Source organism: Phaenicophaeus curvirostris, chromosome 24 (assembly GCF_032191515.1).
Source record: "Phaenicophaeus curvirostris isolate KB17595 chromosome 24, BPBGC_Pcur_1.0, whole genome shotgun sequence".
Taxonomy (NCBI): Eukaryota; Metazoa; Chordata; class Aves; order Cuculiformes; family Cuculidae; genus Phaenicophaeus; species Phaenicophaeus curvirostris.
In genome coordinates, this window is record NC_091415.1 from 7,514,473 (window position 1) to 7,539,404 (window position 24,932).

Below are 24,932 nucleotides of genomic sequence, written 5' to 3' on the forward strand. Positions count from 1 at the left end.
AGGTTGGCCCATTGCCTTTAAAAGGCTAAATGCTCCGGACTAAATTTGGTCATGCAGCTCTGCATGGTTCCCTGGAATGTCCTCGGGTTTCAGACTCCTCCGATAGCACCATTCCCCGCCTCCCGCTGGGCTCCATTGGCTTCCCAGCACCCGAAATCCTGGCTGGGTCCTGTTATTGGCCAACTCTTGGACCGAGGGGTGTCCCCTCTTTATAACTACTATATCCTGGGCTGCAGCAATTGAGGGCTGCTGCAATTTAACGCTTCAGCACCTGCTGCTGCTGGGGGAAGCAGATTTGGAGCTTCGGCTTCTCGTTTTTCTCCTTTCTTTGGTACCACACACAACCGCAACCGTGTCTCGCCAGCGAGCCAAGATGTCCAAAGTGGCCAAATATCGGCGACAAGTTAGTGAAGATCCAGATATTGACAATTTGTTGTCTACTCTGTCCCCAGAGGAGATGGAAGAGCTGGAAAAGGAGCTGGATGTGGTGGATGCAGATGGCAGTATCCCTCTGGAGCTTAGTCAGAAAAACCAAACAGAAAGTTCTCCACCTGGCCCACAAAACTGTGACACGGTGCACAATCACTGCGAAAAGGAGACCAGGAGACGCATTCAGAGGGAACACTCGATAGACGTAAGTCGCATTTCCTCATACTTGAGGTGTTTCTGTGAGCAATGCAGGGCTGTACCTATGACTGCTGCTGCGCCGGTTTAGGGGAGAGATGGAAGCCAGAAACCCCAGGAAAGGTGCACTGTGCTTTCTAGAGAGGAATAGTTGCCATGTAGAGACCAGAGGAGCGAGGCAGGGAGCTGGTCCAGGCACTCTGGGAGGGAATGGAGTATTTCATGAAATCCTGGCGTTACTTGCAAAGACAAAACCTTTCTGGTGCCAGGGATTCTCCCTATGCTCTAACATCCTTTGGGAGGGCAGGGAGCAGGGAAGGTGTAGTGACAGCGATCCTGCTGGCTGTGCTTTTTTTCCTCCTGTTTTTTTCCTTTGGACATTTCCAGACTCTCAGTCCTTTCAGTTCCTCTTGTGCAAAAACTTAGACAGTCTCTGATTCTTGTGGAATAAAAGTTTGCACCTTTGTGGAAATCACCCCAAGAAGCAGGCTTTATCTCAGGCTGTTTGTTCTGGGCTTATTGTTCAGTTAAAATTTATTCTTTTATTTTGATTTGGGTACCTTCATCTCCTTCACTGCACCTGGCAAGTTCTTTAATAGCTTGCTTTGAGCTAGGAAGCTTTGTGCCAGTCCCCCTGCTCATCCTAGTGAGAGCCAGTCCCACTACCCTGTAATGTTTAATTAAACTCTGCACTAAGAATATTTGGTATGTGCTTCATGTGTGGGAGGCTGGGAAGCATTTGGTTTCCCTAGTTTTTCATGGCGGGCTAAGCCACAAGGGGAAAGAAGGAAACTCTTCAGCTATTTATCTGTGTAGTCACAGGCAGATTTCATATCTTGGGCTGGATTTGCATCTGCTGGGTCGGGACAGTGGTGAGGACCATCATCAGTGTAAGCAGCGTGGGGGCTTACTTGGATACCCCTCTGTTGACTGCTCTGGCTCCAATTCTTTATCAATTCCAGGTCACCCAGCAGTACCTGGACCTCTCAGCTGAGCAATCCAGCTCTAAGTAGCCCATGCACGCTTGGAAACAGCTCTTTATCAATGTGTATGGAGTTTATTATTGGAGGGTCCATTCCCGACCAGGGCCTGGGAGAGAATAGGCAGAAAAGGATAAAAATTGCAGCTGTAGGGGGCGTAAATGCAGATTTATTTTGGAGATCTCAAAAAGGGCTTAAATAGTTCCCTCGCTGCCCATCTCCAAGTTCAGGCTTAGGCCACCTGGGAGCTTTCCTCTGGCTGTGAGGACACGGCCCTCATACCTTCACCTTTATGTGGCGTTTGACGTGGGCTGCGGGACAGAAAGCGCTGTGCCCCCAGCATGGGCTTTGTTTTCCCACCAGTGGGCTGGTCCAAAATTTCCCTGTGAAGAACTGCAGGTGCTGCAGGACAAGCCTGCCCAGAAAAAGGAACGCTGTTATGTGTGCAGTCAGCCCAGTGACACCTCAGGGGTTTGCACTGGTTTGGTGGTGATGCCAGCATTGGGAGCTGACATTGGAAAAGCTGCTTTTCCAGGCAGGAGGGACTCGTGTGTTTGTCATCACTAGTGATGCTATTTTGGTTTTAACTGTGGGAAGAAGAGGAGTCAACTGAGAATTGGGATGGGGAAATGCCTGTGATCAGGAGGAAGGGAGGAAATGTGTGGGTTTTTTTGAAAAAATAAGAGAGCTGGGAAGTTCTAGTTAAAGACTGTGTTACTTCAAAGATGCCTGAGTGTGCGTGTTCTGTGGGAGAGGACATGGGGTGGTGGCAGGGGACAGCATGGGGAAGAGAGGCACCCCAGGACAAGATGTCCAGCTCCAGCTGGCAGAGAGGGCAGCAATGGAGGTCCTGAGAAAAGCGCTCCTCATCCTTCTCTTTGAACATCAGCAGCCATGGGCCAGGGAAGACAAAGCAAATTGGCTGTCGGTCAGATTTGTCTGTGGAACTGGCTCTGTTAGATTGCAGTGCAGTAACTGGATACAGCAGAACTGTCTGTCTTCTTCTGTTTCAAACCCTGGAGGCCGAGAAAAAAATACCCTCCACCCCTTCCTCCTTGGCATTGTTAGGAGCTGGAATTAGTGCCTAGAAAATGCCAGCTCACAGGGCTAGCAGGTCAGCCCATGCCGGTGGTGGAGCAGGACCTTGGGAGGTGATGTGGGATGGGATGGGGTGGGATGGGATTATTAGCCCACAGAAGCAATAATAGAAACCAGCCCAGGAGGCTGATGATTCCCTCTGCTCAAGGAGGCCACAGAGCCATGTTTTGTTGCAGGGTGGAGTGACAACACGGATCCATCTGGAGCATCCTGGGAAGCTCCTGAGCTCACCCAGCTCTCCAAGCACTTATATCAGTGGCTTTCCCACTGTGAACTCGTGCCTGCCAACACAGCGTTGTGGCTGCACACCCACAGGGGACGGTGTTCCCCGGGTGGATGCAGGCATCACCCCTCGGTGTCTGTCCCCATCTCTCTCCTTTGATGGCTCCCAGCATTGGGCATCACCAACCACTCAGCAGCCCTGATTAAATGCACGGAGCAAAGCCTTTGCAAGCAAGAAGCAGATGTGTGAGCATGGGAGGAAAGTGTGGGCAGGAAGGCAGGGAAGGTCCTTCCAGTAGGGCTGGAACATCTGGGAGATGTTATCCTATGTCTGTGATGTCTCTGCAGTAGGGAGAGACAGGAGGTTCTATTATTGTCACAGAATCACAGAATTATCTGAGTCAGAAGGGATTCGCAAGGATAATTGAGTCCTATCACTGATCATGTCCTTAAACTACAGAGTTTATAGGACTGTAGTGCCTTGCATAAAGGCAGCAAGGATAGAAAACATTAGGGAGTTCCTGTCCCAGCTCTGCAGCAGTGCCTTGAGATCTACCCTTGTGACTAAACCTTGTTTTGCAAAGCCAGAAGGTGCCCAGGTCGCAGCCCATGTGGGGCAGCAGCTGCTCCAGATTCCTGTGGCTGCCAGGACTGGGGCTGGGGCTTCGCATTGGTGCGAAGCTGGCAGCATGCTGACCCAAGCTACTGCACCCCTGTCTCCCTACCTATTTTTACTCTTCTGTCTTGTTCTTCCCTCCCTCCTTTGCCCCCTCTGGCCTAGGTTGCCCAGAGCAGTGGTGGCTGCCCCATCCCTGGAGGTGTTCAAGTCCAGGTTAAATGGTGCTTGGAGCCCCTGATCCAGTGGTAGGTGTCCCTGCCCATGACAGGAGTTGGAACTGGATGGGCTTTGAGGTCCTTTCCAATCCAAACCATTCCATGATTCTATGCAAGAATTTCTCTAATGTTCAAAATAAAATATTTTAAAGGAAAAGGCTCAGTTTCTGTCCATCTCTCAGTTCTCACACTCATTGCCCTGTTCTTGGACTGGTTCCAGTCTCCCCATACCCTCCTAAATACTCAAAATATTTAGAAATATTGTAACTGCATAAAAGAATGTCTACTTAGTGATTGAAAGGGCAAAGTTGGGTAACTAGGAAGCAGTTTATAAACAGCCCAAAATAATCATGAGCTTTGCCCTCACTTCTCCACATTGGGGAGCCAAATTCACATCTTGGTGATGTATTAGTTCATTAATCTTCATTTTGCGGTGCTAGCGAGTGAAAGTGTGGTTCAGGAGTGGGGCTTGGGACAGTACCTCTCCACAGATGTGTTCAACAAGGTACAGGTATCAAGGGAGCCAAAGTTAAACTCATATTCCTGAGTAGATAAATGAAAAGATGATTTCTAATGGCTCATGGCTCATTAGTGTAGCATGAAAAGACATAATGAGAAACTCAGGCTAGAAACATGCTGTGAAATTGAAGCAGTGGCATAACTGGAGGATGATTTACTTGGATGCACAGCTGACTCGCTGTCACTTGAAATCTTTGTATGGTGCCTGGGATTTCTCTTTGGAAAAGGAATAGCTGCTGCCCCAGGGCATCAGGGCTCAGTGCGGGTGTCTCCGTGTGGGTGTCTCTGTAGGGCGGATTTGTCTGAGAGCTGAGCTGCATGAGGAGATGGATTTGTGAGTGCTCCTCCAGCTGGGTTTGGCCTGTTCATAGAATCCCTAGGTTGGAAAAGACCTTTGAGATCATCAAGCCCAACCGTACCTGCCCACTACTAAACCAGATCTCTGAGCACTTCATCCACCTGTCTTTCAAACCACCTCCACCACGTCCCTGGGAAGCCTCTGCCAGTGCCTGAGAAACCTTTCAGTGAAAAAATTTTTCCTGACGTCCAATCTGAACCTGCTCTGGCACAGCTTGAGGCCCTTCCCTCTCTCCTATCACTTGTCACTTGGGAGAAGACGCCAGCACCTCTCTACAACCTCCTTTTTTAGGCAGTGATGAGATGTCCCCTCAGCCTCCTTTTCTCTAGGCTAAGCAAATCCAAGTCCTTCAGCCGCTCCTCATAAGTCTTGTTCTCCAGCCCCTTCACCAGCTCCATTGCTCTTCTCTGGACATGTTCTCCCTCTGCTGTTGGTGAAATCTTTGCAGAGCCTGTATCTGTGCATACAGCACTACAACACACACCCCAGGGGTACACCCATCTTTCCCACTGGAATTTGGTCACTCTTAAACCCCCTGAGGGGGACCTTTGCCAGAGGAACCTGGCTGAGAAGAGCTACCACTGCTCTGTGTGTACTGCACGTGCCATGGGACCCGGTGGCTTGGTGGATGAGTGCTCCTTAGCAGTCACCATATCCATATCAGGAGATTTTACTTTTCAGACGCGCCACAAAACCCACCTGCTGCTGTTCTAGGATCTATTGGATTCCCACCTGGCCTCGCTGCGGTGCCCAAAACACTGAATCCCTGGTGGCAGAAGGGGGGCCTCCTCGTGCTCTCCTTCTCTAGCACCACTGTCTGCCCTGAGATTGGATGGAGCCCCCTTCCCTCAGCTCCACCTGCAATGAGAGGACACCTGGATGTCCCAGTCTCTTTAGAGTCCCCAGTCCTTCCTCCCAGCAAGGCTACACTGATTTCATGCTGCCTCAAGCACATATGCTGGGAAGATGCAGGGAGATCTAGTGGGACTTGTCCCTGCCCAGGGCAGGGGGGTTGGAATTAGGTGGTCTTTAAGATCCCTTCCAATTCAACTATTCTATGATTCTCTGATTGGATGTGGGAGTGTTATCTTTCTGATGGAGGGGACTAACTCCAGGGCCATAAACCCACTTCTTTTAGCAAGATGCTTTCACACATGAGGGTTGTCTCTTTCCATGTAAGCCCAGAGACCAGCTTCTTGAAGCAGAAAGCTCTGGACAGGAGATACTGGATGCCAGGGCAGGTGCATGCAGCCATGGCCAGCTGTGCACAGTGCACATGGTCCCTGTATTTTTGTCCCCTGAAGGCTGAGCACCCTTCCCAGAGGAGAAGTTCAGGTGGCTCAGGAAAGTGTCTTCCAACACCTTTCCCCTTCCTCTCAGATGTCCTACTACCCATGTGCACTTCTGTTCCAGGTCCACGCATCCTTATCTCTTCAGGATGCTTTGCCTGGCCCAAGGCTCCTGGAGATGTCCCTGTGACCCCAAACACTCTTCACTGTTGGCTGGATGCAGTGAATGCTGGGACAGCGTTCCTCATGGCTGGGTTTTGATGCAGAGGGAAAAGCAGTGACCTTGGAGGGAGTTTACTTACTCCAAATGCAGCCTATTTGAAGGATGCTGGTGCCAGAGGGCAGCAGGTCCTGTTGCCATGGATAAGGATTACAAAACCCCTTGGGAAGGTCTTGTAAAAAGTCCTTCCTTCCTTTCCAGCTCACTGGGGTGTGCGTGTAGGCTGGGTGCTCACTGCTGGGTGGTGTTTAATCTGGTTCCTGGGGCCATGTGTGGAAGGAGAGAACATGACCAGTGAAGATCCTTACTGTTCTTCAACCCCATAGAAAAACAAGTTGTTATCTAAATTTCTTATAAATGCCCCAAGCTGGTCATCTTGTCATGAAAATGAAAATATCTGGCGGAAATACAAGCTCCATGTTTAAAAAGCTGGGACAGACCCAAGGGAAACTGCAAACAAAGGAAAAGAATTGGTTGTATCATTCCTTAAGCATCTTACCAGTCTCTGACTAACACACATGTATTTAAACTCTGCTGTTCTATTTATCAGCCAGTTCTGTCAATGTGCCAAGAATGTTCCTTCTCTGTTCTAAGAGCCTTCACCAATTCCTGGTTCTTGGTTTTCTTTTATCCGTGTCCTAGGCAGGTCTATAGGTGCTTGCTTTTCTGTCATCAGAACATGTGGCTGTTCTGCCCCACTCCTGGCCTCCAAAAGAGCCGTAAGGGGTGGGTGCTACTGGGGCATCCTTTCTCCTGCTGCTTGTCCAGCAGCACCTGGCTCACACTGGAGTGGTCAGGGGACAATGGTGTGGGTCCTTCCATCAACACACTGAGTGGAAATGGAGCTTGTAGTTCCCTGGTCTTTGTGTTGTTCTTGTGGAGCGTAGACACGGGTGTCCAAAATTGTCATGCATTTTGAAAGAAATCAAATAGAATCATAGAATCACCAGGTTGGAAGAGACCCACCGGATCATCGAGTCCAACCATTCCTATCAAAAAAAGGTATTGAGTCTTTCCTATTTGGTCTTTGCAGCCCAGAGAGCCAACTGTGCCCTGGGCTGCATCCAAAGTAGTGGGACCAGCAGGACGAGGAAGGAGATTCTGCCCCACTGCTCCGCTCTGGTGAGAACCCACCTGGAGTCCTGTGTTCAGTTCTGGAGCCCTCAGCACATGGAGCTGTTGGAGTGAGTCCAGAGGAGGCCATGGAGATGACCTGAGGGCTAGAGCACCTCCTGTGCGAGAACAGGCTGAGAGAATTGGGGTTGTTCAGCTTGGGGAAGAGAAAGCTCTGGGGAGACCTTAAAACGGCTTCCAGTACTGAAAAGGGGCTCTAGGAAAGCTCGGGAGAGATCTTTGATCAGGGAGTTCAGGGACAGGATGAGGGGAATGGTTTTCAACTGAAAGGGAGATTGAGATGAGATCTTAGGAAGAAATGTTTTGCTGTGAGGGTGAGGAGGCCCTGGCCCCGGTTGCCTAGGCAAGTGGTGGCTGCTCCATCCCTGGAGGTGTTCAAGGCCAGGTTGGATGGGGCTTGGAGCCCCTGATCCAGTGGGAGGTGTCCCTGCCCATGGCAGGGGGTGGAACTGGATGGGCTTTGAGATCATTTCCAACCCAAGCTGTTCCATGATTCTAGGATTAAAGGAGGCCGCAGATGGTCTCTGCTTTGTGGTGTCCACAGCCAGCTGCAGAACAGCCGGTGTAGGAGAACCCTTCCATTGTCCAGAAATGAAAACTGCTCTTTGAGCTTGGATGTTTAAATTCTTCATTTCTGGAAAGATACCAATCCAATAATCAGAAGGACAAACAAACATCAGAAGCGAGAGCTCTAAGGTGAGAAGAGAAACAGCAGTGATCCCATGCCAGAGGACTGAGAACAGCTGAAGCAAGTGCAGTGGCCACACACCCTGGTTTGAGCTGCATTTCTGAACAAGCAGTGTGAGAGGGAACCTCGTGGCAGCATCAGAGTTTTTGTAATGCCACTGGGAAATGGTGCAGAAACCTTGTTTTGCTGTGATGGGGGCGAGTGGCAGCACTAAGTTCCCATGATTCTTAGGTCATGCACACTCTGTCTGAAAGACACGAGGTCCATCTAAGGGAATGAGTAGGGAAAAAGCTCAATTTCCAGTCAGGCTGAAAACCCAAGAGTAAAAAGATGAGTTCTGTATTTACATAAACCACAGCTGGGATGCAGATTAACTCCATGCAGTGTTCAGTTTATATGGGCTGAGCTGCACAAGAGTTTTTTTTTTTTTATCTTGTTATGCTGAGCTGATAAATAGACATAGAGAAGAGGAAAAGAGCTGGGACCCTTCATGTATCACTTTCTTTTGCAGCATTATGACAACGTTTGCATACTAAAATGGTCCCAGTGACTCAGCTCCCAGCAGGACGCTGGGATTAACAGATTGTGTCACTCAAGCCCACCCTGTGCCATGGTGGGAATCACAGCACGATGGAGTGAGACGATCTCACTTTGCAGGGAGGAGAGTATCAGGGTACTTGTTTTGAAGTCACGGTGGGGACAGTGGCAACAGTGGTGGAGCAGCCACACCATGAAGTGATGTAAGCCCTGCTCAGTCCCTTCCTCTGCAAGGAGCAGACAAGGGAAAAGAGGCAGGAACAAGAGCTGCAGAAATCCAACAGGGGAAGCGATGGCCGAGGGTCGCAGAGGTGGTGAGTGCACCTGTTGACGTTGGGTTGAGTAGCCCAGGGCTGAGATATGATATTTGGGTCAGGATTCACACCAGGACCTACTGAATTCTACTGAGGGCTCCAAGTTGTTCTGCCTCCTGTCAGGGGACCGTGGCAGCAGCTGGTCATGCCCGGTATGGGAACAGGCACCCGCACAGCCCTGAGAGCTGCCTGCAGCAGAGAGGGAGCTGTGGTTTGCTTCCTTTCAGGGAAGAACTTCGGTTTCTAAGAACTAGAGATCACAACTCCTGGCACGCCCTGCTTGATCTCATTAAGTGCTGCGTTCTGGCTACAGCTCCAGCGTGGTGTAGGAGCACAGGGTGCCAGTGCTCCTCCTCCTCATAAGCTATTCAAGGGGTTTGACCAGTAAACCAGCTCTCTGATGTTGGCAGGCAGGCATCTGGGGCTGGGGCTCATCTCACCTGCTTCTAAGATGTTGATTCATCCTCCCAAACTGGGTGCCCACAGCCACTGTTGATGCCATAGGATGTCTGTGATAGTCCCCTGGGCTGATGGGACCCACGGGAGACCTATACGAGCTAGGGATCTGGAGATGCTTTCCATGTCATCCCAAGAGGCTGGGAGACAGAGTCCTGTGTCTTGAGCGCCCAGCCCCTCCCCGTGATGCAGAGGATGGGAGACAGGAGCTAAGACTTGCTAGGGCTGATTTACAGTTTTTCTGTTCCTAAAAATCTGAGGAATGCTCTTCGTGGGCTTCCTACGGAAAGCGCACCAGGCGTAAATCCAGCCTTGAGGTGGCACAGTGTGAATGGCTGATGTTCACTGCCCTTCGCAACCTCTGCCGAAGAGGAAAGGATCAGAGACCAGGTCTCAGCTTGGGAATAGCCAGTTCAGCCATGGCCGTGCCAGGAGAAGGGGCTGGGAGAACAATGGGGAAAAACAGAAAAAAACCCAACTTCTTAAACCAGTGAAACCCCGAAGTTTCCTTTTGCAAAGTATCCAGTGGTTTAAGGGCTTTCTGGCAAATGGCCGTGCGTTGCTGAGGAAGGGCTGGAGCTATTCCATTAAAGGAAACCCAACTGAAACGTTTGTTTGCGGAGAAAGCAAAGCAAGACAGAAGTCAGGGCCAGAAGTTGTCCAGGCTCTAGAGAAGAGCACTGCATCTCAGGAGGAGGATGTTTTTCAAAACCTTGGCCTGGGAAGTGCAAAAAGACTGATATTTGGGGTCAGAAAGGTCTAAGCAGAAGGGAAAGGGAATAATTGAGCTCCTCATTAAAATAACAGCAATAGCTGGGGCAGGACACGGCCAGAAATTGTTTACATCGCTCTGGACTTCAGCAGAGCACAGCCGTGGAGTTGTGCTAGGTCTATGTGTGTCCCAGTGCTGGGAGCCAGGGTTCTTTCACCCTTGCTTCATGACAAAAGAATGCAAACATGCCAAGAGAGAAGTGGTTTGCTGCCTGAGAATAGTCCTGCCAGGCAGCCCCTACCTCTGTGAGGCACATGGGGGCTGCGAGCCAGGTATCGCACCACACTGGCCCGGAGTGGTTGCTCTTAGCTGAGGAGCAGGGGTTGCCCTGGCACTGCTCCAGGTAGAGCAAGGCCAGGTCCCCTTGTGCATGGGGTGTGTCACACAGACCTGGACTCTGCTGTCCTGGGCAAGCAGGTCCTCACGGTCCCACTGCCTCTGGTGGTCTCTGGCTCTCAGGACTCGGCCAAGGATGCAGCAGTTTTTTCAGGAATGTCCTTGGCTCTGAGTTGTCCCTAAGTTACTCAAAACTGGCTGAGGAATGGACAAAAGGAGCAGCTTGGCTAACTTGTTGTGGTTTAGCTTGGCTCCAGTAGCCCTCTTGCATGGCCAGAGCACAATTCCCAAATACGCAGGAACATAAAGTGCAAATCAACATGCCTTTGCCCTCTGGCAAACCCAAGGGACTTCTCTGTGCAGTCTTGGGGGCATCTCTGTCTTCTGGGAGCTCTCATGTGGCTTGTATGTTGCTTCCTCAGCCCCCTTCACCCACACTGTGGGGTGGTGGGGTGCTGGTGCCTTGCTCACAGCCTCTGGCTGGGATTTGGGGTATCTGGGCAGGACAGAGAGAGACACAGGATCCTTTAATGCCCACACATCTATGTTGGTATCTCCAGAGGATCACACAGATGCCCAGAGTTAGAGACATTGGTTCAACCTCAGAGTCTCGTGGTGGCTCTGAAGACATTTGTAGGACTCTTTAGCATGCATAGGACAGACTGAAACCCCTCAGGCCATGATACCAGATTGGCTTGTTAGTTATGGATCCATAATTGTGCCTAAACTCCCTACTTCAAATAACCAACCCCAGTGCCTTCCCTTGCCAGCCTGGTTCAGAAGCCCCCAGCTGACCAACGAGCTGTCCCTCAGGTTTCCCTTCCTCCCTGAGGCTTCCTTGCTTCCCAGTTCTCCCACCTCCAAAGCCCGTCCATCACTCAGAGTTTGCATGGGGCCAATGGAGCTTTGCTGGTGGGTACCTGTTGCCAAAGTCATGCCCTCCAAGAGACAAACTGGGAAATGTCCTTTTGGCTGTAGGAGAAATTTATTATCCCAGTAGATGCTGGAAGAGAGGGACAGTCTCTTGGCCTGGACTGAATTGCCCATCCCTACTTCTCTGGAGGGATTCTGGTTGGATGACAAGGAGCACAGCTCTGGGTGGAGAGTCACTGTTGGTGGAAAAAGCCAGGTGCCAGGCAGGCAGCATGCCAAGTAGAGTTGCTGGAGAGAAGTGAGTTGCAAGAAGACTCACGGGCTCTAGGGTACCTGCAGAAATCACTTCACCTGGCTGAAACAATTGCTGGATTAATTAAGTTTAGTCATTCCTCAGTGGGCACCTGAATCATGGGTTGGGAAGGCCACACACTGGTGTAGGACAGTTCAGTTACAAGCAGTGGTAACTCCTTGGTGCTTGCAAGAGCATAGGCGCAAGACTTGTGCCTGCAAGTGGACGTGTGGCCCAACTGGCTGAGCTAAATGGGTGCAGTTTACACATGCAGGCAGTTTCTGAAGGCACCGACACTTGCCTCTCACTTTGTTCCATATTTTCCCCTTCTACCCCTCAAGATCAGAGTTCCCCACGGCTGCATGCAGGCGAGCACCGTGCCCCTGTGTGTGGGGGGTGTGCAGCCCATGTCCCTGTTGCCATGCACAGCGAGGCACTGCTGGAGCCATTGGAGCTAATCCTGGATTTTCCAGCAGTGCTGATGGTTGGGGTGAGTCTCATCCCAGCTCAGGCTTCCTGTCCTGTGCTCTTGATATTCTCATATCAGAGGGGTGATGGGGGGTCTCATAGTTGGCTTCCAGAGGCCACCAGAGCTGGAGGTGACACTAGGGACTGAGTCAGTTAAAGCCTGCAGGCTGAGTTCACTATTTCTGGAGTGGTTTCACATGAACTGCAGGTGGAGGTTTGGCCTTGAGGACTCTGCTGACAGTGCCCTTTCCTTCTGGGTGCAGTGTGCCATGTGCCCCCAGCACCGAGCCTCCTGGAGGAGCCATCCTGGACTCTTCTGGTTTCCCCCTTTCATCCAAGCCCTCCTCAAACCCAGATGGGGTGCAGTGCCTTTGAGCCAGTACCAAGCTCGGGGCAGCACGTGCGCCCCCACGGCTTCCATCCTTACATCTTGTTCTTGAGCTGAGCCAAGCACGTGGCAGCATGGTGGGGTGGTATGTTCAGCCTGGTAATCCAGGCTTTCAGGGACTCTTCCCAAGATGTGCCTCTCAAAATAACTGCAAGCTGCTGAGAGCTGGCCCATTCCAGGGACAAAACATTTCTTCTGCAAATGTATTTCCATACGTCCCCTTTGCCAGAGACTAATGTAACAGCATCAGCCAGGCCACAAAGTGCCCCTGGCCTCCAGCTTGGGTGCAGATCCACAAGTCCCTGGGCAACCCATCCTCTCCTCTCTGTTCCAGTGTGTTCCCCTTTCACTTAGGAACCTGTTGTGGGCCCAGTGGGGTGGCCAGCTCTCACTGACCATGCTGAGCAAGCAGCCAGATCAATACCTACTGTCTAAGTAATGATTTTCTGCCCCAAAGTGAGCTATGGGGCCTTCAGGGCAGAAGGCAAAAACCTCAGTCCACCATCACATCCCAGAATCGTGGAACTGTGGAATTAGTTAGGTTGGAAAAGATCTTAAAGATGATTGAGTCCAACCGTAAACCTCACACTGCCAACTCCACCACTGAACCATGTCCTAAGCACCACATCTTCATGGCTTTTAAGTCCCTCCAGGGATAGGGACTCCACCCTAGGCAGCCTGTTCCAATTTTGACAACACCTTTGGTGAAGTAGTATTTCCTACTAACTAGTTTAAAACTTCTCTGGTGCACTCCATATGCTTTTTAGCTTCATTTGCTTTTGGATGGTTTGCTCATCTGCAGGATGTCCCTGCTTGAACGTGACTTCTTGATGCAATGCAGCACAAACAAAAACCTCACAAGGACCACTGAGAAAGCGTGCTCCACACTAGGAACCAGATAGAGCCATGGGCTCGGGCTCTCGAAATGCTGTGATTTGTACATGTTGCTGCTATGAATGTCAGTATTTCCGTAGAAATTATTCCATGGATGCAAAGCCTCAGTCAGGCTTAAGTTGAGTTAACACAGTGTTACAGTGGAGTCGGCAGGCGCCCATCCTGCCCTGGAGAGCGGACGGGCACATTTGCCCATCCCCACCACCCACAGCAGATCTCAGCAGCCCCTCTGCTCTGCTCCGCTCCCAGCCATCCCCAGCTTGGACGGCTGCTCCATCCGCAGTCCTTGCTCAGCATCAGGAGCGGTGCTGCAAGTGCTCAAATTCCAGACAAGAAGTTCCCAGTCTCCTTTGCCTTTTAAGGAAACATCTGAGTGGGTTTGAGGGTTACAAACGCTAACAAGCAATGGCAATGCTCATTTTAGTCTATTTAGAGGAAAGGGGAAGGCATTTCAGTTCATCAAAACACTGATGATTAATCAGCCAAGCACCAGGCTGTTTTCATTAGGCTTATTTTTAAAGGTCTGACATGCAGTGTAAGAATATTCCCCTAATAATGATGCTTGTGGCAGGGGGAATGGCACAGAAGGGGGTGCAGTGGCTCTGGTTTCTAGGTATCCAAGGTAAATATGTCAGCGCGGTGGAAAGGAGCGAGCAGGCAGGACTCAAGATGGCAATGGGGAGAGCACAGGTCTGGCACTGGCCACTGCAGCTGGAGACGGCCTGGCGAGTGGCCTGCACTGCGGGAGGAGGTGTGCTGGGGGCTGTGCAGACAGCCAGGATTTTAAGACCAGGGAGAAAGATGCCTTTCCCTCTCCTCTTCTGCCATGCAGCTCCTCTCCTGAGCTCCAGGAGCTGAAGCAGCATGCTTCATTGCCAGCCTGGAGATGAGGACTTCTGCACCATCACCAGTGAGCAGAGTTAGGGTTGATGTCACCACTCGGAGCTGGCTGCGGTGGAGCCAGAGTAGTGGGGCACACTGAGAGCCTGGGGATGGGTGCAGAGGCAGGAGAGTTGCCTGCCAAGAGCGGCTTCTAAATGGGCTTAAGGGATGTCCCAAATCTCCTCTAAGGGACAGAAAGTCTCATGCAGGCAGTGGCAGATGGGTAAAAGGTGACCTTTGGTTTTAGAAACATTCCTTCTTGCGTGGAAGGTTTTGCTCCTCATTCCTCCCCTTCTGCTCCTCCTGCTGGAACCAGGTGCTTGCAGAGGGCTTCCCCAATGGGGACAAGGATGTCACAGTCAAGACAGCTCTGCATCAACTGAACCAGCAGGAATACCTCTTGCCACCAGCCAGCACTGTCTGTAATAATTTGCAGCCCTTTTGACATGATCTTTCCAGCACATCCCAAATTTGCTGGACACATGCAATACTACAAACGCTGCCCATGGTGGCTGTAACACCCACAGCTGGGCACTGCACATCCGTTGCCTGCCTGGTTTCCCCTGCCTGGGAACACAGCTGGCTTCTTCCCCCACTGGTTCCTTTTTCACATCCTGCACTCTGGCTCCAGTTCCCTGCTTCCCCCAGACTTGTCCCACTACGCAGCACCTGGACATGTGGCAACACATCCCTGGATGGTAGCTTTAACAAGAACAGCACTAACGGTGTGGGAATGAGACATTCTCAGCATCTTTGCTAAGCAGGTATTTGCTATGCATCTTATTTTCCTTTGGTTTGGAGAAATCTATTGCCTTCTCTGAGCTGGGAGATATAGGTCCTTCTTTTCAGAGTTTTCCTTCCTTTCTCCAAGATCTCTCATTCCTGGCCAAAACTTTTGCTCTGCTTGGTCTTGGATGGGCAAGGCAACTTAGGGGAGACTCAGGGCTCCTCATTGTCAAATCATGTGAGCTTGGGCTGGGAAGGAGAAGGCTTTTTGGAGAGCTTGGTGTGGAGATGAGGCTGGTGTCTCTGCCTCGAGGACTGCTCAGCTTGTGGACACAGAAGGGCTGCAGAGCCCTTGGGGGGCAACTGCTTCTTCTTTCAGGGAGCTACAAGCAACCTCCAACCTGAGACATCCCCAAACACCTTCGAAAGGCATGGTTGGATGTCGGGGCACAGAGTTAGGCAGCAGAGTCCTCATCCCCCACACACTCCCTGGGCAGCCTCCTGCCAGAGCAGGTGGGGCTCATCCTTCCCTGAGGTGCTTCATGATGTCACTGAGTTTCCTGCGAACAAGGCACACCTTGGTGAGACGGGCCACCAGCTCAGTGCCAGAGGAGGTGACATAGCCTGCTCCCTGCAGTCCCCAGGACAGGGGTGTGCTGGCACTGGGACACCTCTGGGAGCCCCACCCCTGGTCCTTTTGCAGCCATGAGTGGTTGTGGATGCATGGGTGGGCTCTGTAGGGGTCTGGCTTGTGCATTTCTGTCACCTATTTAGGTCTACACAGGGGAGCCAAGAAATCTCTTAACTAAATAAACAGCTCTCTCACCTCAGATGGCCTCTGTTTATATGCCAGGTACAAACAGTCCCCATGGCTGCCCTGCTCGCTGCCAGGCCAGTATTTTCCACTAAAAGCAGTCCCTGAGGGCCAGCAGTGCCGCATGCTGGGAAGGCAAAGCCGCACTCTGCCCCTGTACAGACACCACGGGGACTGGGCTGGGGAAGACAGCACAGCCAAGGCATCAGCTGGAAGAGGGCAGCCCTGGCTGCAGACCAGGGTCTCTGGACTCAGATTTGGGGGTTCAAGCCGCAGGGCTGTCCTAGCCCTGGGAGGTCCCTGAGAGCTCATAAAGATGTCACAGCTGCAGCTCCCAGGAGTCTTTCTATCTCCTTTCCCTGAAGTCCTAAACTCCCCCTGGCAACGATGACATTCACTCTGTCACCCCCTCACCTTGATGCTTCCTCCTCCTCCTGCAACCAGCATTGCTGTCAGCTCGCCAGCATCGCTGTGGTTGAGATGACAATGCCCAGATTAATCCTGCAGCTGTAGGACAAAGCCTGACCTAACCAGGGCTCTGCTGCCGGGCTCCCAGCTAGCAAAGTCCCGGCACGCCACCCTCTGCTCATCTCCAGACAGAAACCCCATGGTGCCAGCTGTAACGCAGAGCCAAGCTGTGCTGCAAAAGCTGGGCACCCAGGATGAGCCAGGCCAGCTGCAAGAGGCAGGAGCTGTGTGGTCTCAATGTCAAGGGTTCATCTGTCTTCAGTTATGGGTCCCTAGTGTTGACTCATCTCTGTTGTGGTTTGTGTCTCATATCTGATGTTCGGGGATGAATTCTGCCCTGGTGTCCTGCTCTCAAACTGTAACAAAGTCTCAGTCCTGTGTTTGCATCTCTCCAGATACTTGAGAAAGTGAATCTGGTGCCATAAGAAAACCATCAGGCTTGGAAGGCTGCATGCCCCAAGCTGCGAGTGAAGGCTTTAATTGCAGAAGCAGAGCTGGTGCTGATGGAAGACACTTCCCAGCCTCACCAGCCAGAGGTGAAGGCTGCAGTGTGGCATTTTCTGTGTCCTGGAGCTGTTGGCATTGGCTGTGGTCAGCAGCTGTGCACCACACAGGCTGTACCAAGGGGGAGGTGCAGTTAGTTGATAGAAGTACCAAAAACTATGTGAAAAGGGGGTTTGACGGACAAAAGCTGAATGAACAAAGGGCCCTCAAGCAAGGAGAGAAAGAGGAAAATCCTTTGCTGCCAGGGCAGTTTGTAAGAAAATGGCCATCAAGCCTTGGGCTTCATCCCTCTGCATGCAGAGAGGAGATAGTCGCTACCTGAGGGTCAGCACTGGAGAGCTGAAAGCCATACTAAGCTCCTCATGCTTATCAAAGTCCCATGAACACAACAATGGAATCATGACAAACATGAAAGCAAAGGCAGAAATCACTTCTGAAGAGTGAATATACAAGGAGGCAGCCCAAACAGAAGCGCTGATGTTTGCCAGGCCACTAAGAAATGACCAGGCACCTTGGGTGGCCTGGAGATAAAAGGAGAAACTCATGGGGTCCAGGGCACTGCAGAACTTCTTAGAATGGAGAAACTATGGAGATCCCAGGGCAGGGGCAGCAGGGGAAGCTGCAGTGATGCTGTTTTGCCAGACACATGCAGCAAAAACTTCCCCAACACCACCCCAGTGAAGCTCTTTCCCCCTTTGATGCCTTTGGATGCTGGAAGCAGATGTGCTGGGAGAACATCTTGCATTAGAAAGCAAGAAATACCATGTCTCCATTTCCTTGGTTTTACGCAGGGAGCTCAAAAACACAAGCTCATGTCAAAAGGAGGACATTTCAGAGAGCCCAGGTGTGACTGCTGGATCAGAAGTGTCACCTCTGCCATCACCTGCAGCATCCAGGCCAGCATGGGAAGTGTGTTGGGCTCTGGACCAGGCAAACGTGCAGAGCATTCAGCTGGAAACCATTTAGGAAAGCTGAGAAAACATCTGGGGTTCACAGAGGTACAGGCACTAGATCTATCCCTGGATTAAAAAGATGATAACAAAAGGTGATTAAAAGAGGACAGCTCATGGAAGCTATGATAGGAAGGGCTCAGACAGTCCAGTCTGCTAAGGAAGATGCATCCTGCTGCTTGTTAGGTTATCATCTGTTCACTGGGGATGAAGGAGGACATCCCACAAAGTTCTGGAGCCTTTGGGGACAGGACCAATGGCAGAAGAAGAGCAGAGATGCCTTGGCATTCCTGGGTCCTGCAGGCTCTGCCTGCATTTCGGGCATTTGGATGTTGAACCATTCCCTAGACCCAGGACCTTGGCTTGGTTAAAATTTACTCTTCCAAAACCCAGCCACAGGCTGCAGTGTGTGAACATGTGGTGCTAAATCACTCAGGTGAGATGGAGGAGGCTGTGGCCCATGTTCAGGGCCAAACCACCCTGATTTGGAGAGGGTCACTTACTTCCCTGATGAGTCCTGGCCACAGGGCTGTCCCCTGCCACTGCTCAGACCAGGACTCGCAGTCCTCATGCTTCCTCCCCAGCACCTCCACATTGCCTCCTGCGGAACCTGCCTGATGCTTTCACCAGGTTTCTATCACAAATGCCTGGTGTAGGGCAGCTTATGCATCGTAGGCAGAGTCTAAGACCTTCCCGAGGCTGGACTGTCCTGCAGAGTCATGGAATAGTTTGGGCTGTAAGGGACCTCAAGGCCCATCCAGTTCCACCTCCTGCCATGAGCAGGGACACCTCCCACTGGATCAGGGGCTCCAAGCCCCATCCAGCCTGGCCTTGAACCCCTCCAGGGATGAGGCAGCCACCACTGCTCTGGTCAACCTAGGCCAGAGGGGGCAAAGGAGGGAGGGAAGAACAAGACGGAGGAGCCACCTCCGTCTTAAGATCTCATCTCAATCTTCCCTCTTTCAGCTGAAAACTGTTTCCCCTAGTCCTACCCCTGCAGTCTGATCAAGAGCCCCTCCTCAGCTTTTCTGGAGCCCCTTTCCATACTGATAGCTACTCTAAGGTCTCCCCGGAGCCTTCTCTTCTCCATGTTGAACAACCCCAACTCTCTCAGCCTGTTCTCATATGGGAGGTGCTCCAGCCCTCAGGTCATCTTCGTAGCCTCCTCTGGACTCGCTCCCATGCATCTTCCCCAGCTGCAGTGCTACCCCACAGGGCCCCATGCTTGCTCCTGTGTGACAGAGACACAGAGTTGGTGACAACGAAACTGGGGTGGTGAGTGTGGAGGTTGGAGGCAATTTTCTCTGTAACACCTTGGTATTTTTCTCTTGTTAGGAAACCAGATTGAGTGAGAAGAATAAAGGAGCCAAGAATGAAGAAGAAAAGGGAAAAGAAGCTCCTTCCAAAGACCTGGCCCGGAAACAGAATACAAAAGTTGGGAAAGACTCTAAAAAGGAAGAAAGTGTTCAAAGAACAGACCCAAAAGTCCAAGCTGAGGCTGAGACCAAGACCAGAGAGGAGAGGGCTATCAATGACAAAGTCAAGGCCATGGAGAAAAAGCTGATGGGGAAGGATAAAAAAGAGGAAGAGAAGGGCTCAGCATTGAGGAGGGACACAGGAAAGGATAAAAAGGAAGAAGAGAAGGGCTCAGCACTGAGGAGGGACATAGGGAAGGATAAGAAGGAGGAAGAAAAGGGCTCAGCATTGAGGAGGGACATAGGAAAGGATAAAAAGGAAGAAGAGAAGGGCTCAGCACTGAGGAGGGACATAGGGAAGGATAAGAAGGAGGAAGAAAAGGGCTCAGCAGCAAAGAAGGAGACAGGGAAGGACAAAAAGGAAGAAGAAAAGGGTTCTGCATTGAAGAAGAGCACAGGGAAGGACAAAAAGGAGGAAGAGAAGATTTTAGGATCAAAGAAAGAGGCAGAAAAGGACAAAAAGGGAGAAGATAAGAACGAAAAAAATAAAAAAGAAGAGGAAAAGAGTTCAGCTTTGAAAAAATCAAAAGCAGATGAGAAGGAGAAACCACAGCCAGAGGCACAAAAGGCAGTGGAAGAGAAACAGGAGGCCAAGGTGGCAGCCGAGAGCAGCCCTTCCAAGCCCACCACCAGCAGTTCCCCAGATCAGGCCAAGGACGATGAAGCCTCCAGCATTTTCGATGAGCTCATTGAGAAGGTGAAGAACAACGATGCTGACGTCACTGAAGTGAACGTCAACAACTCGGACTGTATCAACAACGAGACCCTGGTGCGCTTCACTGAGGCCCTGGAGTTCAACACTGTGGTCAAGCTGTTTGCCTTGGCCAACACCCGTGCCGATGACCACGTGGCCTTTGCCATTGCCATCATGCTGAAGTCCAACAAGGTGCTGACGAGCATCAACCTGGATTCCAACCACATTACAGGCAAGGGCATCCTGGCCATTTTCCGGGCACTGCTGCAGAACAACACACTGACAGAGCTGCGTTTCCACAACCAGCGGCACATCTGTGGGGGGAAGACGGAGATGGAGATTGCCAAGCTTCTGAAGGAAAACACCACGCTGCTGAAGCTGGGCTACCACTTTGAGCTGGCTGGACCACGCATGACAGTTACCAACCTGCTGAGCCGAAACATGGACAAACAGAGGCAGAAACGCCTCCAGGAACAAAAAATGGCACAGGAGCGTGGGGAGAAGAAAGACCTCTTGGAGGTGCCTAAGCCTGGAGCCCTGCCGAAGGGGTCCCCCAAGCCATCCCCGCAGCCATCCCCCAAGGCTTCCCCCAAAAGCTCTCCCAAGAAAGGAGAGGCATCTGCCGCACCACCCCCACCTCCTCCTCCACTCGCTCCACCACTGATCAATGAGAACCTGAGGAACTCGCTCTCACCAGCCACGCAGAGGAAGTTGGGAGACCGGGTGCTGCCTGTCCAGGAGAAGAACTCACGGGACCAGCTGCTGGCAGCCATCCGCTCCAGCAACCTCAAACAGCTCAAGAAGGCAAGTGCAGGGCTGCGGTGGGGTGGCCTCCAGGCAGCACCCGTGGGATTGCTCTATGGGCTGAGATCTGAGGTCACATCTGTTGTCTCTTGGGTAGTGGAGAGGTGAGGGCTGTCCTTCTCCAGTGCGGGGTGTCTGTGCTCCCAGCCCCTGCACAGAGAATGTGGTGTGCTAAATGCATCCCTTCAGCAAGCACATAGGGTGGGCAGATCCATCCTTTTGCATAATTCTTTACAGAGCAGCTGGGGTCAGCAGATCCCATCCAACAGGAGAAGATCCGTCCCTTGTCAGAGAGCATGAAAGGGGCAGATCCATGCATTGGCAGAGCCCCTGGGATGAACAGATTCACCTCACTCCAGCAGTCAGGATTGGCTGCAGGTTTTGTGACACAAGGAAGAAGCCAGCTTTAAACTATAGTCCTAGAGGATGGAAATCCAGGACCTCCTCATGCAGAAAAGGAGGCTCACATGCACTATATGGACTTATATCCCTGCAGGCAAGAGAATGCAGGCAATGGGTTCCCAAGGGCAGCAGCTCCAGGAGCATTTGCTGCCATATTGGAATAGCTGAGCCCACACCCCTGGAGCTGGGAAGTCACCTAGGGTGGCTGGAGAGGTTGTGTCTCCACTGCTGCTCCCAGCATGATGCCTTAGAATCATAGAATCACTAGGTTGGAAAAGACTTTTGAGATCATCAAGCCCAACAGTACCTGCCTACTACTAAACCAGATCTCTGAGTACTTCATCCAGCCATCTTTCAAACCCCTCCAGGGATGGGGACTCCACCACCTCCCTGGGCAACCTCTGACACTGCCTGAGAACCCTTTCAGTGAAGAAGTTTTTCCTGATGTCCAATCTGAACCTGCCCTGGCACAACTTGAGGCCCTTCCCTTTCTCCTATCACCTGCCACTTGGGAGAAGAGACCGACATTCACCTCTCTACAACCTCCTTTTGAGCAGTTGTAGGCAGTGATGAGGTCTCCCCTCAGCCTCCTTTTCTCCAGGCTAAACAACCCCAGGTCCCTCAGCTGCTCCTCATAACACTTGTTCTCCAGACCCTTCACCAGCTCCATTCCAGCTTCTCTGGATGTGCTCCAGAACCTCAATGTCTTTCTTGCATTGAGGGACCCAAAACTGAATTCAGTGTTTGAGGTTGGCCTCACCAATGCCGAGTACAAGGGCTCAGTCACTTCCCTTCCTTGAAACGTCTCCCTCACCCCAGGTGGTTTATGTCCCTTGGCCAGGCAGACCACTAGCTGGAGTGTGGGGACAACCAGCCTGGCCAAGAGGAAGAGATGTCCTAGTGGGCTGAGCATCCCCAGAAGCAATGGAGTGACCCAGCTCTTCCACTGTGGGTCTCCTCACGGGAGCAGGCCTGAGCCATTCCCGCATCTGCTTTCATCGGTCCCTGCTCCCCCCAGTAACGGGATGTCTTCTCCTGCAGGTGGAGGTACCGAAGCTGCTGCAGTAGGGAGTGGAACGGCTTTTCCCCCGCAGCCCGGCGTGGCAGAGCCCAGGACACTCACCTTTCTCATGACTGTTTCTGTGACAAGCCCTTTGGGACCCTGCAGTGACCAGCATCAAGGAGCAGCGATCTCTCTGGGATGGCCGGACGAAGGGCTGGGCCCAAGGAGGGTCAGCACGGTTGTTGGATGCAGCACAGGAGGAAGATGTATTTATTATTTTTGTGGTTGTGAAGCCTTTGAGCTCTTTCTGTTGCCAGCACCGTGCCCTGCTCTGTTTGGCCGCCTGGAGATGCCAAGGATAGAGGAGGGGTCTGCAGTACAGTTTTTTGCGGGAAGCTCCCCTCGGAGCACACCAAAGAGGCTTGGCACCCTCCATCCTGGCTTGCCAGCAGGGCCCCCAGGGTGGTCCAGCTTGGGGGGAGCAGAGGTAGCCCCAGCCTTGCTTTCTGGAGGGAGAGGAGACAACCCAATCATCATCACAGCTTGGCTCTCCAGGGGGTCCCCGGATGCTGGGAGAGTTAAGGGGGTGCAGGCACAACAGTGGGGTGCCAGCTGCTGGGGTGCAGGCTCTACTCTGGGAGGAACTGGGAGGTTGGAGAAAGGAGAGGCCAGGGAGAGAAGGGGGATGGAAGTGATGGGGAGATGAGGCAACTGGTCAAGCTGGGGCTGGAGCCAGGGGCTTGGTGCCCGCAGCCAGCCTTACTCAGGGCCCACCGGAGCCTAGGGCATTTTGTCCTGCAGCCTGAAGCATTTTTGCAGATGGGTTTTTCAGGTTTGGGTTTTCTTTCCGTCTTCTTGACCCACCACCTTCTGGACCCCACACTCGATCACTCTGCCTGCCCCCTGTGTGAAAACAAATCCTGCCCAGGGAGAGCAGGGCTCACCCAGGGACTGAGGTGTCCCCAGCAGCCTTGCCCACCCCTCTGCCTTTGGGCACAGGTCTGTCCAGGGGCTCTTCCTGGTCCTGGAGTAGGTTTGGGGGCTGTGTTGATGCCCAGCTCCCCTGGATCTTCCTGGCATAAAGCCTTGTTTGCCATTTGTATGACTGTGGCCACTGCACCAGCAATAAAGCTCAGCCAACGCTTCCCCTGCCTCAGGGACAGGTCTGCACCACGGGGTCACCCAGGACTGATGGGGTGGGGAAAAGGGCTGCAGGGCTTGTTTGGGAATGGGCTCAGCCCCACGTCTAGGGCAGCTCTCCCCTCTCCTGGCACCAACAGCCCCACCCTGGAGCCATGTGGCCACCTCAAACAGAGCACTCTGGGGCCACCCAGATGCCTCAACCAGATCTCCCTGGTCACTCACCCAGAACCCCCCAAATGGGGCACCCTGTGGCTGCCAAACACCCACAACCAGGCTCCTCGAAGCCAAGCGGACACACCAAAATCCCTGGGGTCACCCAGAACTGTGCCGGGGGCTCCTCCAAGGTCACTCCAAAATCCCTGGGGTCACCCAGAACTGTGCCATGGGCCGCATCAGTGTCACACAAACACCCCACCCCCACCCCCCCCACCCCCATGCAACTCACATAATCGTTAGGGTTGGAAGGGACCTTAAAGATCACTCAATTCCACCCCCCTGCCATGGGCAAGGACACCTCCCACTAGATCAGGCTGCCCAATGTCCCATCCAGCATGGCCTTGAACACTTCCAAGGATGTGGTATCTACAACTTTCCTTGGCAACCTGTTCCAGTGTCTCACCACTCTCATGGTGAAGAAATTCTTCCGTATATCAATTCTTCCTTATATCCTAAATTTGCCCCTTTCCAGTTTATAACCATTCCCCCTTGTCCTGTCACCATGAGCCTTTATGCAGAGTCCCTCTCCAGCTTCCTTGTAGCCTCTTTCAGGTACAGGAAGGTCTCTATAAGGTCTCCTCAGAGCCTTCTCTTCTCCAGGCTGAACAACCCCAACTCTCTCAGCCTGCCCTCATATGGAAGGTGCTCCAGCCCTCTGATCATCTTTGTAGCCCTTCTCTTGACCTGTTCCAACAGCTCTGTATCCTTCTTATGTTGAGGATTCCAGAACTGGACACAATACTCCAGATGAGGTCTCTCAAGAGAAGAGTAAAGGGGCAGAATCCCCTCCCTCGCCCTGCTGGCCACGCTGCTTTTGATGCAGCCTGGGATACAGTTGGCCTTGTGGGCTGTGAGTGCACCTTGCTGGCTCATGTTGAGCTTCTCATCGACCAGCACCCCAAGTCCTTCTCTGCAGGGCAGCTCTCAATCACATCATCCCCCATCCTGTACTGAAATTGGGGATTGTCCTGACCCTTATGGAGGACCTTGCACTTGACCTTGTTGAACCTCATGAGGTTCTCACAGCCCCACTTCTCCAGACTGTCCAGGTCCCTCTGGATGACACCCTGGCCTTCTGGTGCGGCAACTGCACCACTCAGCTTGGTGTCAACTGCAAACCTGCTGAGGGTGCACTCAGTCTCCCTGTCTATATCATTGATGAAGATATTAAACAGCACTGGTCCCAGTATGGACCCCTGAGGGTCCCCCCAGAACCCCCAAGGTCACCCAGACCTGGGCCAGGGCCTCCTGCAGGGTCACCCCAAATCCACCTGGGGTCATTCAGAAATCCCTGGCTCACCCAGAACTGGGGCAGGGGCTCCCTCTGGGTCATCCCACCCCCCAACCCCCCGTCCCTTCGGTCAACCCCCAGGGTCACCCAGAGCTAGGACAGGGCTCCCTAGTGTCACCCCAAACCTCCCCAGGGTCACTTAGCACTGGGCCTGGGGCTCTGCCAGCCCTGTGGGGCACAATGGTGATGAAACCATCATGCCCGAGTAGGACCTGGGGTGCAAGGTGGCTCCTGGGGGTGCTGGCCCATGGACCCCCAGTCAGA

At 52.4% G+C, this 24,932-nt stretch overlaps 1 protein-coding gene across 1 annotated transcript; it reads left to right on the forward strand.

Moving 5' to 3' along the window:
* Positions 1–192: 192 nt before the first annotated feature.
* LMOD1 (leiomodin 1) lies at positions 193–23,509 on the forward strand. The gene is made up of 3 exons (XM_069875632.1): positions 193–634; positions 18,976–20,613; positions 22,057–23,509. Exons 1-3 carry the CDS (start codon positions 374–376, stop codon positions 22,081–22,083), a joined length of 1,926 nt encoding a protein of 641 aa, XP_069731733.1. The 5' UTR covers positions 193–373; the 3' UTR covers positions 22,084–23,509.
* The last annotated feature ends 1,423 nt before the right edge of the window (positions 23,510–24,932 follow it).

What these genes read in the sequence shown, in the direction of transcription:
- LMOD1 (XM_069875632.1), top strand. Translation starts at nt 374, where the DNA reads ATGTCCAAAGTGGCCAAATATCGGCGACAAGTTAGTGAAGATCCAGAT. An exon ending in AGAGGGAACACTCGATAGAC is followed by an intron (nt 635 to 18,975) that starts GTAAGTCGCATT and finishes TTCTCTTGTTAG; the next exon opens with GAAACCAGATTGAGTGAGAA. An exon ending in ACCTCAAACAGCTCAAGAAG is followed by an intron (nt 20,614 to 22,056) that starts GCAAGTGCAGGG and finishes CTTCTCCTGCAG; the next exon opens with GTGGAGGTACCGAAGCTGCT.